General features: G+C 45.2%; 3 protein-coding genes across 6 annotated transcripts in view; 1 reads left to right on the top strand and 2 right to left on the bottom strand.

Annotated features, from left to right (window-relative positions):
* Window positions 1-1,382, bottom strand: part of LOC310664329 (multidrug resistance-associated protein 1-like) — a 76,579-nt gene extending 75,197 nt beyond the window's left edge. For all 3 annotated transcript variants that reach the window (XM_083413330.1, XM_083413329.1, XM_083413328.1), the window contains exon 1: window positions 835-1,382. In XM_083413330.1, the coding sequence (XP_083269456.1) occupies window positions 835-885 (51 nt within the window). In that variant the 5' untranslated portion in view covers window positions 886-1,382. The remainder of the gene's footprint in view (window positions 1-834) is intronic.
* CIITA (class II major histocompatibility complex transactivator) overlaps window positions 1-16,181 on the bottom strand; it is a 1,021,617-nt gene that overhangs the window by 581,328 nt on the left and 424,108 nt on the right. The window lies entirely within an intron of this gene.
* CEP20 (centrosomal protein 20) lies at window positions 11,611-15,043 on the top strand. The gene is made up of 5 exons (XM_083413841.1): window positions 11,611-11,731; window positions 12,243-12,440; window positions 12,771-12,855; window positions 13,326-13,446; window positions 14,944-15,043. Exons 1-5 carry the CDS (start codon window positions 11,704-11,706, stop codon window positions 14,968-14,970), a joined length of 459 nt encoding a protein of 152 aa, XP_083269967.1. The 5' UTR covers window positions 11,611-11,703; the 3' UTR covers window positions 14,971-15,043.

Here is a 16,181-nt window from a genome sequence, read left to right on the forward strand (position 1 = left end):
CTGTGTGCTCAATGGGGAGTTACTCCCCTAGTCAGGGTAAGAACATCCCAAGTCCAGCATCCCATTTACCACAGGGATCAACTAGAAACCCCAACAGCCCACAAGTAGGACATAATTGCAACTGGCCTTCTGTAACCCAAGAGACTAAAATTCAGACGCATGCCGCCTCCTCTGAGCCTTGAAGCAGCACAGCCACCATTATGGCTAGCAGCCATTGGCGGCTTTATCCCCCTGCAAATTTTTCCAATCCCCATTTGCCACAGCTTGTGGCAGCGAGTTCCACAGTTGAACTGTGCAGCCGGGCAAAAGAGGCGGATCATCTCCCAATTCTTTATTGGCCTGTTCAATCTGCATACCGCCTTTCCCCTGTAGGTCTTGGGGGCAGTTCACAGCTGCCAGGAGAAAGACCTCCTTTTCCCCAGAGCATGCACAGAGTTCACACACACAAAAATCACCTCTCCCCAAACATTGCAGCTTTTCCTCCTCGCTGCTGCTTGCCTTTAAACACACGCCCCGCCACCAATAAAATAAAAATTTATCAGGAAAAAAAAAAGAAACACCCCCCACAAAAAAACCCTGCACCTTTTCCAAGCTCTGTAATAAACCAAATGAAAAATAAAACCGGGGGAGGGAGAGATGCAAAGAGAAAGGGAAGATATGGAGGGTCGGTGTCTTTGTCCTCACCCTCCCAGTTTCCCCACTGAATCCCAGTTGCTGAGGGTGGAGGCGGCGCACACAAAGGGGCTTTGCCTCGCCGCTGCCAGGCAAGGCGGGACCCCCTCCCGCCCCACAAAGCCCGGCCTCTGGGTCCGGGGCTGCTGCCCCATCTCTCACCCATAAGGGCTCGGAGCCGGCCGGGCCCCTGCAAAGCCGCTGGACGTCCATGGCGGGCGTCGGCGTCGGCGCTTGCCCAGGCTGGCCGGCGAAAGCTCTGCCTCGCTCGGCGGCGACGGCTTCGAGGGAAAGGAAGCGTCTGCCGGGGAGGAGGAGCCGCCGGCCGAGCCGGGCCAGCGCTGATTGGGCTGAGCGGTCGGGGGCGGCGAGGGAGAGGCCCCCCTCCGGCGCGGGAGGTGCAGCCTCAGAGCCGCGGCCTAGGCGCGCCCCACACCTCCCCGGCCGTCGCCCGCTTCTCTGCCCGGGGGAGGAGGCCACGTAGCGGTCCACGGGCGCCTTGCTCAGAGTAGGCCCCCTGGGCTGCAGCAGGCCCCGTTGGTTTCGGCCGGGGTCTGCTCTTGGATAGGGGCCCGTCTGCACAGTGCGGTGGAAGCGCCACGGTGCCGCTTTAAACAGTCATGGCTTCTATATATATACTATCTATATATAATATTATTCTGTCTCTCGATATCCTATAGGCGCTATCTAATTGAATTATTTGCTTTACTGAATATATAAATGTGTGTGTACATATGTGTGTGCGTGTAATAATTCAATAATAATAATAGGCACAGTCTAATGGAATTACTTGCTTTACTGAATATATAAATGTGTGTGTATAGTAATTCAATAATAATATAATAGGTGCTGTCTAATTGAATTACTTGCTTTACTGAATATATAAATGTGTGTGTATATATGTGTGTGTATAATAATTCAATAATAATAATAATACAATTAGCACCTATATGATACCGAGCGACAGACTAATTTGGCCACGATAATAAGGACATTTTGCCCATGCTATGATTATTTCCCATCTAGTCATTTTGACACATCAGCCCCCTGTTTGGAAAATTGTAACAATTCCAAAATACAGACGCGCTTGGCTAGACTGGATTGGATAGACTGCCTTCAGCTGTGCTTGAAGGTCGGTTTCAAAAAATCCCGCTATGAAAATGCTTATGTCCGTGTGGAGATGGCAGTATTGAATGAGTAGCTCGTGTGCTTCTAGCTTGCACTCTTTATAAAGATTTGAGGTTCTTGCCCCTCTACTATCCATACCAGGTCGCTCAACCATAGCTGTGTCCTTTCTTCCAGCAGATCAAGATAATCAGGTGACAGCAAAAAAACTGCAAACATTTTAGCAGGGGCAATTAGAGTAAGATCTATTATTTGATTATTGATGTAAACGTCCAGAATGTATTTTGTATAGTTAAGTTTTTACCTCTATCTTCAGTACATTTTATTTTATTGACTGATGCAAAAAAAAATTCTTCAGATGATGTATATATACATTTATCAGCCACATATTTCAGTCTCTACAGGTTGACCCCCCAAAAATCTCAACAACTTTGCGGGTGTCAAAAATGTAACTTTATGTATATGTATATGTATACAGTCACAGTAAAGAGAAAGTACTCCCTCTTTGAATTCTGTGGTTTTACATATTGAGGACGTAATAACAACCATCTGTTGCTTAGCAGGTCTTAGAATTAGGTAAATACAACATCAGACGAACAGCATCTGCAGTGGGAAACAACCCCAAATGCACAGCTGGGTGGAAAGAAGAAATTAAGTCACTGCACCAAAAGCCTGTCTAAATAAGGTTAATACAGTGGTACCTCGGGTTAAGTACTTAATTCGTTCCAGAGGTCCGTACTTAACCTGAAACTGTTCTTAACCTGAAGCACCACTTTAGCTAATGGGGCCTCCTGCTGCCACCGCGCCGCCAGAGCACGATTTCTGTTCTCATCCCGAAGCAAAGTTCTTAACCTGAAGCACTATTTCTGGGTTAGCGGAGTCTGTAACCTGAAGCGTATGTAACCCGAGGTACCACTGTACTGGCCAAACCACACCATCATGATGATCATCACTTCCCTATCTCCACCCCTTTTGTAATCTTTTAAGATTACAACTCAATAAACACAGTAATAGGAGGTTGGTAAACTGTTCTGAAAGGAGATATATAAATGCTTTGGAAATTAATGTAATATTAAAACAGTTTCAGGCTGCAACCCAAAATACATTTTTCTGCAGGCAGCCCCAATGAATGCAGAGCTAGACTTCTGAGGAACGGTGCTGAGAGATTTGCATTTTAAAGCAGCAATTCCACCCACACTGGCTTCGAACAAGTAACTTCCACTGACACCATTGGGCTTTCTGAGTTAACAGGCACAGAGTAATAAAGAAATTATTTTATTGGTTTATGGCACCATTACATTGCTCACACACCCCCATATGTCAATTGCAAATAATGGCTGCACTTCCTTTCCTTATCGTCGTTCTGCTTTCTACAGTAGCATTAATTTCCAACCCCTCTTTTATACATGTTTTGATCCATTCTTTGCATTTATCCTCAGATATGTCTGTTTATATTGAAATAGCATAGTTTTAAAAAATCTTGTTCAACAGGGCTTATTCCCAAGTATGCATACAATGACTTGTGTTGTGTGAGCTGTTTCAGATGCATCTGGGAAAGTAGAATGAAAATGCTGCTATCACTACCACTATTACTATTACTATTACTACTACTACTACTACTACTAATAATAATAATAATAATAATTGAAAGCAGGGCTTTTTTTCAGCTGGAACTCACCAGAACTCAGTCCCAGCACCTCTCAGGTGAATGCCATTGCTATTATAAGAGAACAAGGGGGTGTTTTGGTGAGTTCCAACACCCCTTTTTCTAGAAAAATAGCACTGATTGAAAGTGTCATTGAAATTATTGGGTCTTGCTTGAATAAGAGTGCTTAGAAGATCAAGTTTCAACCAAGCACCCCCTGCATCTTGTGGCACTGAATGTTATTCTTGGGGTGCGGGGGATTAAATAAAAACAGATTACATCAGCAAGATCCTTTGTACCATTGGGGGTAGCTCACCAGGCCCTGGAGATCTAAATTAATTAAAAGTAGTTAGGCGTTCCCTTACCTCCTCTTTTCCTATCTTGAGCTGCAGCTCCCTCATTGCATGGTTTATTTTGTTATCACCAAGTTCAGCACTGCTTTCTTTTTGGATAAAGGCAGGCAAAGCAGGTGTTGAGTAGTTCTGCCTTCTCTCTGTCACTCAGTAGCATTTATCCATCTTCTCGATGCAGAGGACCTACTACTTGTCTGTTCTTCTCTTGCTTCAAACATAGCCAAATAAATATTTCTATTTTTATTTTTAACCTCTCTTGCAAACCCGAGCCCATTCGGAGCTTTAGCCCTCCTGATCTCCCCGCAACTTGTGTATACTCCTTTGTGATTCCTCTTTTCTTCCATTTCTTATACATTCCCTTCTTAAATCTCAGCGCATCTGTAAGCTCCTTATGCAGCCACACTGCTTTCTTTAGACGCCACTTCCTTCTTGTTGGAAATGTCTGCATTTGTGCCTTCAATGTTTAAGGAACTCTCATCCATTTTGCACTCCCTTCTCTCTGAGTATTTCTGACCATGGGATCTCTCCCAGTAGCTCCTTAAGCTTTTTGAAATTGCCAATCTTAAAGTCCAGAGTGCATGTCTGACTACCCTCAGCTTTCCCTTGCCTCTGTATCATGAAACCCAGGAAGACACGATCACCTCCTCCCAATTTTCCAAGTACTTCCACTTTGTCGATCAGTTCCTTCCTGTTGGTGAGGACCAGGTCCAAGATAGATGATCCATCCCCTTGTTGCTTCTTCCACCTTCTGGGAAAATAAAATTGTCAGCAAGGCAACTGAGGAATTTGTTGGACCGTACATCCTTGGCAGAGTTTGAGTTCCAGCAGATATCAGGGAAGTTGAAGTCTCCCATGACTACTATAGCTCTCCTTTTTGAATGTTTGGTAATTTGCTCTAGGAGGGCATCACCCAAGGCTTCAGTATGGCTGGTGAACAATATGAGCATCATTATAAACCTCAGGGAACCATTAAAGCCAGTGACATGGGAGATGGATACACAGAGCAGAATCCTCCTAGTTTTAGTGGGGATTGTGCTCCATAATATGCCAATTTCTATAGCCCTAAACAGGCTTGGTAAGAATTTAACTGCAGCCAAGAGTGTTGTCAGGCTCCAGTGTAGCTATGTTGAATATAGCCCAGTTTTGCACATCTCTCATCCATATCTGTGGGGTTACAGAGAAGAACCGCCATCTGCATTCGCAGCCCAGTTCTCTCCACCCAGTTCTTTCCCCCAAATCGGCCGCCTGAGGCACACCTCTGCCTCACCTTACCAACTCTGCCCATACAATAAGTTATACAAGCCAAATTCAATCCGAGGATGAACTCGGTGCTCACAGAAAACAAGTTTTACAAGGAAACCATTACGCCAAAGAGGCCAGCTGCCAATTCAACATAAACTTGATGAACAATAACGGCTTTTCCAAGGGAAAGCTGAGAAACAGAGTCAGAGCGGCGGGAATGGATCAAGTGTGATTAACATCAAACGGATCAAGACTCCTAAACAAAGCCATCCATTCTTTGACATTTTCCAGCAATCATAGCTCATGAAGTTTCCACAGGACACCATTTACGGGAAAATAAATTTTCCACAGGCTGATGTTCGTACGCTGCTTTGAGTTCCTGAGGTGGACACAAAACAGCTTTTTAGGTGTCACCTCAATCCTCAACATGTTTCCTAAGTGTCACCCCTTAGCAGCAAGTTCTCAGAAAAGAGTTCTTGAGATTTGAGTGGCTTGTTTTATTTTTCTGACAGCTTTTCATCACAAAGCAATTTCCAGCATACCAGTAAAATAACACAGACTTGGAATTCATGACAAGCCATTAAAATATGCCACCCCCTGTGTTTCTTTTCCTCGATGGTACTCAGCAGTACAAAGTACTGTCCTCTCTTTTTTTGTTGCCCATGGCAGCCATTTTGGCAATATCTTTTATCAAGATATGAGTACCAGCACCACATTTTTTACCAAAAAAGGCACTAGCTAGCCCTATTATTAGGCAACATATACTGATGAGATCAGTGTAGACACAAATGTGTGTGAAAAGCATTCTGCCCTATGCTAACTTATGAACCTTTAGTGAAATTATTTGGCACCAGATTCAGGGCAGACAGCATTTGACATGGCATAGGTTTACTCTACTGAACATCTTATGTGTTGATGGGCAGTAGCTTCAATGGCTTTAAAAAGAGATTAAGCAAATTAAAATGGATAGTGATAGTAATGGGGAATGATTGTGGCTCATCAGGAATACTGTGGGGATGTGGTGTCCAGTTCTGGACGCCACAATTTATGAAGGATATTGACAAGTCAAAACATGGCTAAGGGAGCTGGGCATGTTTAGCCTGGAGAAGAGGAGGTTAAGGGGTGATATGATAGTCATGTTCAAATATATAAAAGGATGTCACATAGAGGAGGGAGAAAGGTTGTTTTCTGCTGCTCCAGAGAAGCGGACACAGAGCAATGGATCCAAACTACAAGAAAGAAGATTCCACCTAAACATTAGGAAGAACTTCCTGACAGTAAGAGCTGTTCGACAGTGGAATTTGCTGCCAGGGAGTGTGGTGGAGTCTCCTTCTTTGGAGGTCTTTAAGCAGAGGCTTGACAACCATATGTCAGGAGTGCTCTGATGGTGTTTCCTGCTTGGCAGGGGGTTGGACTCGATGGCCCTTGTGGTCTCTTCCAACTCTATGATTCTATGATTCTATGTGCAGAGGAGGGCAGCTAAGATGATCAAGGGCCTGGAAACCAAGCCTTATGAAGAACGCTTGAGGGAGTTGGGTATGTTTAGCCTGGAAACGAGGAAACAGAGAGGAGAAATGATAGCCATCTACCAGATATCTCGAGGGCTGTCACATGGAAGAGGGAGCAAGCTTATTTCCTCCTGATATGGCAATATTCTGGGGCCCAAGGGCCAGAGGCAAAAGTGGGCAATACAATGAATGCAGATGTTATCTTTGTACAGTAGGCTTGTTTCTACACTCCGGTACCCCTCTCTTTCCAGGCAAGCAAGAGGCATTGGCAGAGTTCAAAGACACATTTCAGCCAAGAAAAAACCCCCAGGGCTAGCAGGTATGTGTGGCTTAGAGAGATTTCTGAGGGAGGTAGACACCTGGATTTGGCTGCTGGTCCACCATTAATTTACAAGGAATGCTCATTTTTCCTACCATGTTTCCATGCTCACTAAGTATTGTCACAGATGTTGCACGACACTCCAATCTCTGCCTAGGAGTAGCAAGATTCCAGGGGGTTCCAGGGGCTCACCAAGGGTTGAGTTTCCATTGAGAAATCAAGGTACTGCGGAGACTAGTGCCTTTAAGAAATATGGTTTATTGTACCCGTGTTTACACCTGGGTCTAACTTTGGAGAGAGTTCAGAGCATGACATCTTAAGAGGGTTAGGAGCCGACAGAGGGGGTTTCAGTCCCCCATATAAAATTTGAGGAGGCTGCTGTCCCCTCAAAGTTGATGAGCGTTGCCTTTCACATGGTGTCTGTGCACCATTTGATCGATTATGCAGAGCTTACTTGGGTCCCCCAAATATTGTATTCAAGTTGGCACCCCTGTTAAGAGGAGCTTGTTCCCCACAGCAGGGGGGCGCTGGAATCCAGGGCAAACTGCGCACCATTTCCATACCAGTGTCCTAGCCTGTCAAGATGGTTCTGGCCTCCTCATCAGCTCATCCAGTCATCCTCATTCTTCCCCAATCTCTAAATTTCCAAAGGGCACATTTCCCCCCTGTGTTTCATCATGCCCCTACATTACCCTAGCATCCTCACCCCTTCTCAATTCTGCTGTTGTCTTCTGCTAACCACTGTGCCACTTGGGCTTGCTGATCAGAAGGTCGGCGGTTCGAATCCCCACGACGGGGTGAGCGCCCATTGCTCGGTCCCTGCTCCTGCCAACCTAGCAGTTCGAAAGCACGTCAAAGTGCAAGTAGATAAATAGGTACTGCTCCGGTGGGAGGGAAAATTGCATTTCCGTGCGCTGCTCTGGTTTGCCAGAAGCAGCTTAGTCATGCTGGCCTCATGACCTGGAAAAACTGTCTGTGGAAGCGGATAAACGCCGGCTCCCTCGGCCTGTAAAGCGAGATGAGCGCAGCAACCCCAGAGTTGTTTGCGACTGGACTTAATTGTCAGGGGTCCCTTTACCTTTACCTTTAACTAACACTGAGCTGGTCAGAGGGAAGGGTAGCATTTGCATGGTCAAATGTTCTCCTTGTGCTTTTAATTGCATCATGATCAGCGATCTCCTGAACAGGAGAACTGGTTCATCCTGTTTTTTTTCACTGGCCCGGCATCTTCCCTTCATTACCCCCAAATATTATCTAAACTCTACCACGGATTAATGTATAACTTTCACTAACTCTTGCAGTGATGGGTGCCCTTGCACCCCGCAAACTCTACTACCCCAGATTTGGAACAGTATCATATATTAATGTCCCCCTCCTCACCTTAGTAACAGATGTTACATATCTGAACCCGGATGTTAAGGCAGCTTCTGACAAACCAGAATTGCATTTGTGGTTAATCAGCAACTTTCACTCTTTTCAACATATGCAAGATGATCACTTCCTTCTTTTTCATTTAAAGATACCCTTGCTGCAAATTTGGACTTGGCGAGTCCAGATTTGCTGGAATACTGTGTCCAATCCTGGGTGCCACAGTTTAAGAAGGATGTTGACAAGCTGGAATATGTGCAGAGGTGGGCAACCAAGATGATCAAGGATCTGGAAGAAGAAGAAGAGGAGGAGGAGGAGGAGAAGGAGGAGGAGTTTGGATTTGATATCCCGCTTTATCACTACCCTAAGAAGTCTCAAAGCGGCTCACAATCTCCTTTCCCTTCCTCCCCCACCGCAAATACTCTGTGAGGTGAGTGAGGCTCAGAGACTTCAGAGAAGTGTGACTAGCTCAAGGTCACCCAGCAGCTGCATGTGGAGGAGCGGGGAAGCAAACCCAGTTCACCAGATTTTGAGTCCACCGCTCTTAACCACTACATCAATGCTGGCTGGTTGTGGACTGTCCTTCCTTGGAGGATTTTAAGCAGAGGTTGGCTGTCCACCTGTCATGGATGCTGTAGCTTCCTGCATTGGACTGGATGACCCTTGGGGTCCCTTCCAACTCTTCAATTCTATGATTCTAAGAGTTGAGGAAAACAACTGAAGCTCTCCTGCTTAAACTAAGACAATTTGCTAGGTTCCTTGGTATAAGGCAGAGACGGGGAACCCATGGCCCTCCAGAACTCCAACTCCCATCAAACCCAACCAGCATCACCAATGAGCAGGGATGATGGGAACTGGAGTCCAACAATCTCTGGAGGACCATAGGCTTCGCAGATGCTTCTTGAACTGTCCTCATGCAAGCATTCTTAATGCAGGGATGCCTGCAGGAAAAAGTAGGAAAAGCTGCCCCTGCTAAATTGGCATAATAAATAAAAAATGTAGCACCTCCATAAGCTTTTAAAAGGGATTAAAAAAAAATTGGCATACCTTTAAGATTACACTCTAAGGACCTTTTGCATCCCTTCAGCAGGGCTGTCAGGTCCTGACTCAGAGATCATACTCCCTGTTTGTGGAATGCTTTCCCCAGGGAAGCACACCTGGCACCATCATAGCCAGCTTTTAGGCATGAGACTAAGGCAGGGGTCTGCAACCTTTAAGACAAAAAGAGCCACTTGGACCCGTTTCCGAAGAAAAAACAACTGGGAGCCACAAAACTCGTCATTATAAAAATAACTTTTTGTCACTTTTTTTATTATTTATTTGTTTGACCCCTCAGAATTACTCCTCCTCATAGAAATAAACGTTAAATTAACAAGTTACCTTTTTGTGTGTGTGTGTTCTTCACTCCCCTTCAAAACAGTGACCAGCGTACATGCCCCTTACAATGTAGCGGGCGGGCGGGCGGGAAGGTGACGTCAGGACGCCCCCATGCGACGTCACAGCCCGTCACAGTGGGGAGTGTCGGGGCGCACAATGTGCCTCCTCCCCTCGCAAGTATCCGCCCCGGAGCCACGGCAAAGGTGTAAAAGAGCCACATGCGGCTCCGGAGCCGCGGGTTGCAGACCCCTGGACTAAGGCATTCTTGTTTGTCCAATCCTGGGCGCCACAATTTAAGAAGGATGCTGACAAGGCTTTTGGTCATTACCTAGGATCACACTGCAGTGCATAACCACCAGCATCCTGCTGATCTAAATTAGGATGCTCGGTTTTTTTGGTCCTGAGCTCTTGTAATTGTAATTCCCCTGCCTGACATAAAATAAACGGAGTATCTTCCGTTTCTATTAGTTCATTCAGTTGTTCTTTCTTGTCCGTCGGAATTTGTTGCACACCTTTCTGCTTCAAAGATTCCTCTATTCTATCTATATTTTCCTTTCCAGCTTTTTTATATAAATGTTTATAAACGTTTACAAAGCCTTTTCTAATTTCTTTCAGATTCTCTGCTTCTTTTCCTTCCAATATTATTTTATTGATTGTATTTTCGGATTTTCTTCTTTTTTATTTGCCAAGCCAGCCGAAGAAGAAGAAGAAGAAGAAGAAGAAGAAGAAGAAGAAGAAGAAGAAGAAGAAGAAGAAGAAATAGTTACAGGTAGAAGATGGGATGTTCAGGACTATGGCTAACAAAAAAAAAACATGCCAATAATAAACACATGCATGTACCATTGCCCTCTAGTGTACAACATAGAAAACAGCTGCCTAGGGCAGAGGTTTTCAACCTCTTTGAGTGCACGGCTCCCTTGACCAACTACTGTACATCTTTTCTGTGGCTCCCCTGTGGGGAAACGTGCTCCGAGCCTCAGAATCCCAGTTATGTCACCCCTTGGCTGCAAAACACCCTCCCTTGTGGAGTGTTCCCTCAGCCTCCTCTCCCCTTCCCCCTCTCCTTGGGAGCTCTCCAGGCAGCAGCTGCCGACAACACGATCTCTGATCCACTGCCTGCCTGCCCGCCACCCCCCCCAAAAAAGTGCCTCCTCACGTCACCCCACAGGGACCTGAAAAAAGGATGCCCCCAGACTTAGTGGCCCGACGGCCCAAATGTGAACGTGAAGCAAGCAGCCGCACAAAGCTTTGGGGGGCTGAGATGCGAGAGGGCATCCGACGAGGGAGGGAAAGAGGGACCGAGGGCAGTGTTGCCTGCAGCACCCCTGACTATCATGCAAGGCACCCCAGGGTGCCACAGTGCCCTGGTTGAAAACCACTGGCCTATGGCTATCTAACGTAGATGTGACCTGGGAACTGTCAAAATTTAATAATTAAACTCATCAGCATTCAACTGGTGGGTCTTGACCCCCTACAGTGGTACCTTGGTTTACAACCATAATCCGTTCCGGAGGTCCGTTTGTAAACCAAAACAGTTTGTAACCCAAGGCACGCCTTCGCCAATGGGGCCTCCCCCAAAAAAATTGTTCATAATCCCCTCCAAAATGGGTTGTAATCCAAAAAAAAAGGTTGCAAACCAGGACACGCATTAAGGCATCTAAGCCTTAATGGTTGCAGGACAAGTCCAACAGGTAGAGAATTTATTTCCAGCGTGGAACTGCAAGGAAGGTGAGCACAGCATCACCTGTTGAGCATCTGCCTTCCATGCAGCAATGGATGCTGTTGGGCAAGGAGGGAAGAATTTATTAGCATTCACTAGTAAACCAGCAATTTTTTTTCCACGCCAAGGAAAAAGTCCAAGCCCGAGGAAACGAAAGGGTTAACAGTTCCCGATGAGCTTATTGGCTGAGCGCGCAGCCAGTGGGGAGCAGATAACGCCGCCGGGGGGAGGGAGGCGAGCGCTCCTCCGTCCCTAATGCGCACGCGTGCTTGCGCCTAAGGTTGTCTTAGAGACCGAGAAGCCGGTTTGTTTATATCCGGGAACTTTCGGTTATTTCTCCCTTCCCACTTCCGCCTCCGGTTGCCCCTTCCAAGATGGCGACCATAACAGAGTTGAAAGCAGGTAAAGGGAAGCGGGAATATTCTTTTTCATTTGTCTTGGTGCGCGGAGGAGGGGAGGGGCACTTGCTTTAAACTTATTTTTCACTGGGGGGGGGGGGTTGTCTGCCCTCCCCCAGCTCTGCGTCTAAGCCTTTAAGAGATGCATGGCAGGTGGAAGTTCACCCGGTGCAGCTGCTATTCTGTTGTGGGGTGCTGCACCTGTTGCCTGGCTGCCTGTCATGGACTTGATGGGGATACGTTTTATCATGCCAACAAGGAAGCATATTTAATTCTGTCTGCTTTACAAAAAGACGAAAATCTCATTCTTCTTTGTTAATTTGCAATTTTTTAAATGTCCAGCATTTCTAATGAAACTTAGCTTCTGTCCAATGCAGCTTATGAGAACTAAAGGCTTAGCTATTGATGGTTGTTCTTTCTTGGGGGGGGGGATATGTTTGTTTGTTTTCTCACTTGGAACAGCTACAACTGGGTTTCTAGTTAAGAGAAAAGCTGCCTGGTTTTGTACTCCCTAGTTTTAACAGACACGCTGGAGAAGAGAGGTACACTGGGACAGATCAAAGCAAGGATCAGAGCTGAAGTTTTCAACGCGCTGGATGACCAAACCGAACCACGGCCATCGTTGTCCCATGAGAACCTTTTAATCAACGAACTGATCCGTGAATATTTGGAGTTCAACAAATACAAATATGCTTCATCTGTTCTAACAGCAGGTGAGCCTTTTTCCTATTTCCTTTTCTCTGTTGCATGGATACTGTCCAATAAATAATGAATATGGAAATGGAAATCACAGAAGTTACAGTCCTACAGAAATGTGTCTCTGGGTGGATGGAGATTTGTGGCTTGGTGAATAGTGATTTGTCTGCGAGCTATGCGTGATGGGGGTTACTAAAATAGCTAGGTACATCACAATTCCTGCATTGCAGGGGGTTGGACTAGGTGACCCTTAGGGTCCCTTTTAACTTTTACAATTCTATGATTCTATGAATCTTGAGTTCAGAAAGGATTGGGAAGACTTAATGTTCACATGTTCTGTTTTTCAGAATCTGGCCAGCCTGAAGTTCCGTTGGACAGAGAATTTCTTGTTAATGAATTAAATATAGTTGAAGATCCAAACAGCAGATCAGTGTAAGATGACATAGTCCATATCTTCTCGTTCTATAAACTGCCTCTGGATTTTGAATGCCTTAAGTGTTGATATATGATGAATACATTCTTAATCATATATGTGCAGGACAACACATATAATGTTTTCCCTACACTTCAGGGGCTCTATGCTAAATTGCTAAAGCTATAATCTTATACATACTTACCTAGGAATAAAGTCCTGTGGAGTTCAATAAGCCTACTTCTGAGTAGATAAGTGTGCCTCCAAAGAGTGCTTACAAAAAAGTCAATTTCCTTGGACCCAGAGGGCCTTGCTTCTGAGTTACGATCATATGGCAATTGTTTGTTCTTTGCTGAAAATCTGCAAGCATAGTCCAGCAAAGATTCCCCCTGTGCAAGTTCCACTGAAGTAAATGGGAGTGGCTAAAAATCCTTTGCCCCTTGTTTCTTCAGCTCTCTCTACTCAACATTTTTTCCCCATTTTTTAACAGGCCCCTTTTGTATGGAATTATAAACCAGCTGTTACATGGTAATGAAGAAAAGGTCTGCAATACATTCCCCAGAGCACCTTCGTTACAGGTTTCGACCCAACCAACGAAAGGAGTCAAATGGGTATGGTTTGGTTAGGGTGTGTGGGAGTGTATATAATGCAGGAGTGTTTAACCTATAGTCCTCCAAATGTTGTTGGACTACAACTCCCATAATCCCTGGGCTGTGCCAGCAAAGTCTGATTGGAGTTGGAAGACCAAAAAAATTCTGAACCACAGGTTTGCCACCCCGAGAGGGGCTTGCAAATAAGCTTTACTTTCAAGTAGAAGAGAAGTTACTGTTCTGACACTGGCACCCATTGTCATTGGTATTGAGACATAACCAAACATAAAACCTGGCCACCTTGGGTGCATTAAGATGGAGAATCTGATGTTCTCCAGTTGTTGTTGGATTTTCACTCCCATCAGCCCCAGCCAGCAAAGGACAATGGGAGTTGTAGTCCAGCAATGTATGGAGGGATATAAACACTCCAGTCCTACATGAATTGGCCATGTTGTTAAGATTTGCTTTGGAGGTTCAAAACTCCATCATTGTTGGAATCAATGTTGATGGCAACTGGAGAGAGAGCTTTCATTGCGGTGCCTTCTGGGCTTTGCAACTTCCTCCCTTCCACTGAGAGCCAGTGTGGTGTAGTGGTTAAGAGTGGTAGTCTCGTAATCTGGGGAACCTGGTTCGCGTCTCCGCTCCTCCACATGCAGCTGCTGGGTGACCTTGGGCCAGTCACACTTCTCTGAAGTCTCTCAGCCCCACTCACCTCACAGAGTGTTTGTTGTGGGGGAGGAAGGGAAAGGAGAATGTTAGCCGCTTTGAGACTCCTGAAGGGGAGTGAAAGGCGGGATATCAAATCCAAACCCTTCTTCTTCTTCTTCCCTCGAGTGGTTTGCCTGGTGCCGAGTTTATTATCTTTTAAGTGCATTCTGGATTTCTTCTCTTACTTTGGCTTTTAACCTGTGCAGGTTGCTGTTGCGTCTTGCTGCTGTAGTTACTTGTTTGGTTTATATTGGAAACTGTTCTGAGAATCTGTATTGAAGAATGACTTATTATTGATTGGGATGTTTGGGTAACATTGGTCACAGAAGAGATCTGCTACGCGGTTCACCCAAATTAGTATTGCAAGAGCTGCTGGCAGCGTGATTCTATACTCAAAGTGATTCCTCCTGAATTCAGTGGGACTTCTTTTCAAGTAAGTGTGCACAGGGCTGCAGAAGCAAAGGCACAAGACTTGCCTTTATCCTGTCAGGAAACAGTGGATGAGAGGTGCCATTCACTGGAAAGATAACTTGCATAAACCTAGCTTAAATGAGCAAGAGTTGTGCAAGAGCATAGTATGACTCTTCTGCAACTTGAAAGCAATTTTCCAAGCAGGTTTTTGGCCTCCATGCAGGAAAACTAGTTGGCCAGTGATGTGATCTGTAGGTTCAGCTCATCCCAAGTAGATCTCATAAGAAAATACGATTACTGTGAACAATCCACTCAAGAGCTGGCATTGCTTACCTTTCTCCCTGCCACATGGCCATCCCATGTTGAAATGCAACACATTGTCTTTGTTTTAATTCTCAGGCGCTGCTGCGGAACCAGGATGCATAGCTGGCCCAAAGCCTGAAGATATGTTGAGTTCACGGGGCCTAAAAAGATGAAATAAACCATCACGTGTCTTTAATGCAGAGCAGGTGTTTATTTGTTACTGTGCAAAGTTCTCGAGATTGATTGGTAAATTGGATAAGGGCTATTTTGTAGATGTGACATTTCTAATCATCTTTGTGCTGTGGTTTCTTCTACAGTTCTAGTTCAAGGTATATTGTTGGCAAAAGGAGGGATATGTTAGCGTGGAAACATAAGAAACTGTGACAGTTTTACAGCATCAATCTTCTCTTGGTGGGTCAGAATCCATTTATTTTCGTGGTATGATAAATGGTAAATAAAGGGGGGGGGAGCAGGTTTGGGCTATTGGTGGGTCTGGGTTCTAAAAATTAAAAGCATCCAGTGTTTCAGCTCAGTGTCATACTGAATTCTATTTTTGGTTTTTTTGTACATGAATAAAAGATAATTTGCCTTAAACTTTGACTTGCAAGGGTGTCCGATAATTGAATCCAAATGTGGTGGAAATAGGGACTTTTCACAACAACAATAGGGACTTTCCACAATAATTGATGTTAACAATTACAGAAATGGGATCATGTTATTTTAGGAAATGTTTCGGCCTTCCCTGCAAGCCTGAAGTGTTTTCCAGTGTTCAGCAAAGAACAGTGTTAAGCCTCAGTTAAGGATATTATATAGATTTAGGACCAAGCTAGGGGTATGGTGCAGATGTAATGCTGTTGAGCTTATGTGCTGTGCCTTTCCTTCCACTTCTCACATGCCCTGATTGAGTAGAGACTTCCTGATTTCCTAACCACAGTTTCTTGTGACATCCAGACTAGGAAACTCTGGTTTAAGCACTGCCTGCAAGCCAATATTGAAATTTTGGGTGCAGTAGGATAAAAGACTTGAGCTCCTAGCTGCTTCTCCTCATTGGAGCAGGACTGCAGGTTGAGGGCAGGTTGCTCTCCCTGGTTTCTCATTTGACAAAATTTGCAATAAGAAACGAGGATAAAAATTAAGATCTATATGTAAAATAGGAAGAATACAGTGTTCAGCTAACAGCTCTCCCAAGCCACCCTTGGCTGAGCAAATGCTGCGATGTCATGGAACGCTCACAAACATTCAGGCTTCTTTGGGGGGATTTGTCACTTTAGAGGGGAGTAAAATGTAAGGTTGGGTTAGGAAACGCCCTCAGACAGGGTGTAGATTAATGATGG

The sequence above is a fragment of the Podarcis tiliguerta genome (assembly GCF_965153285.1).
Source record: "Podarcis tiliguerta genome assembly, chromosome: 14".
Classification (NCBI taxonomy): Eukaryota; Metazoa; Chordata; class Lepidosauria; order Squamata; family Lacertidae; genus Podarcis; species Podarcis tiliguerta.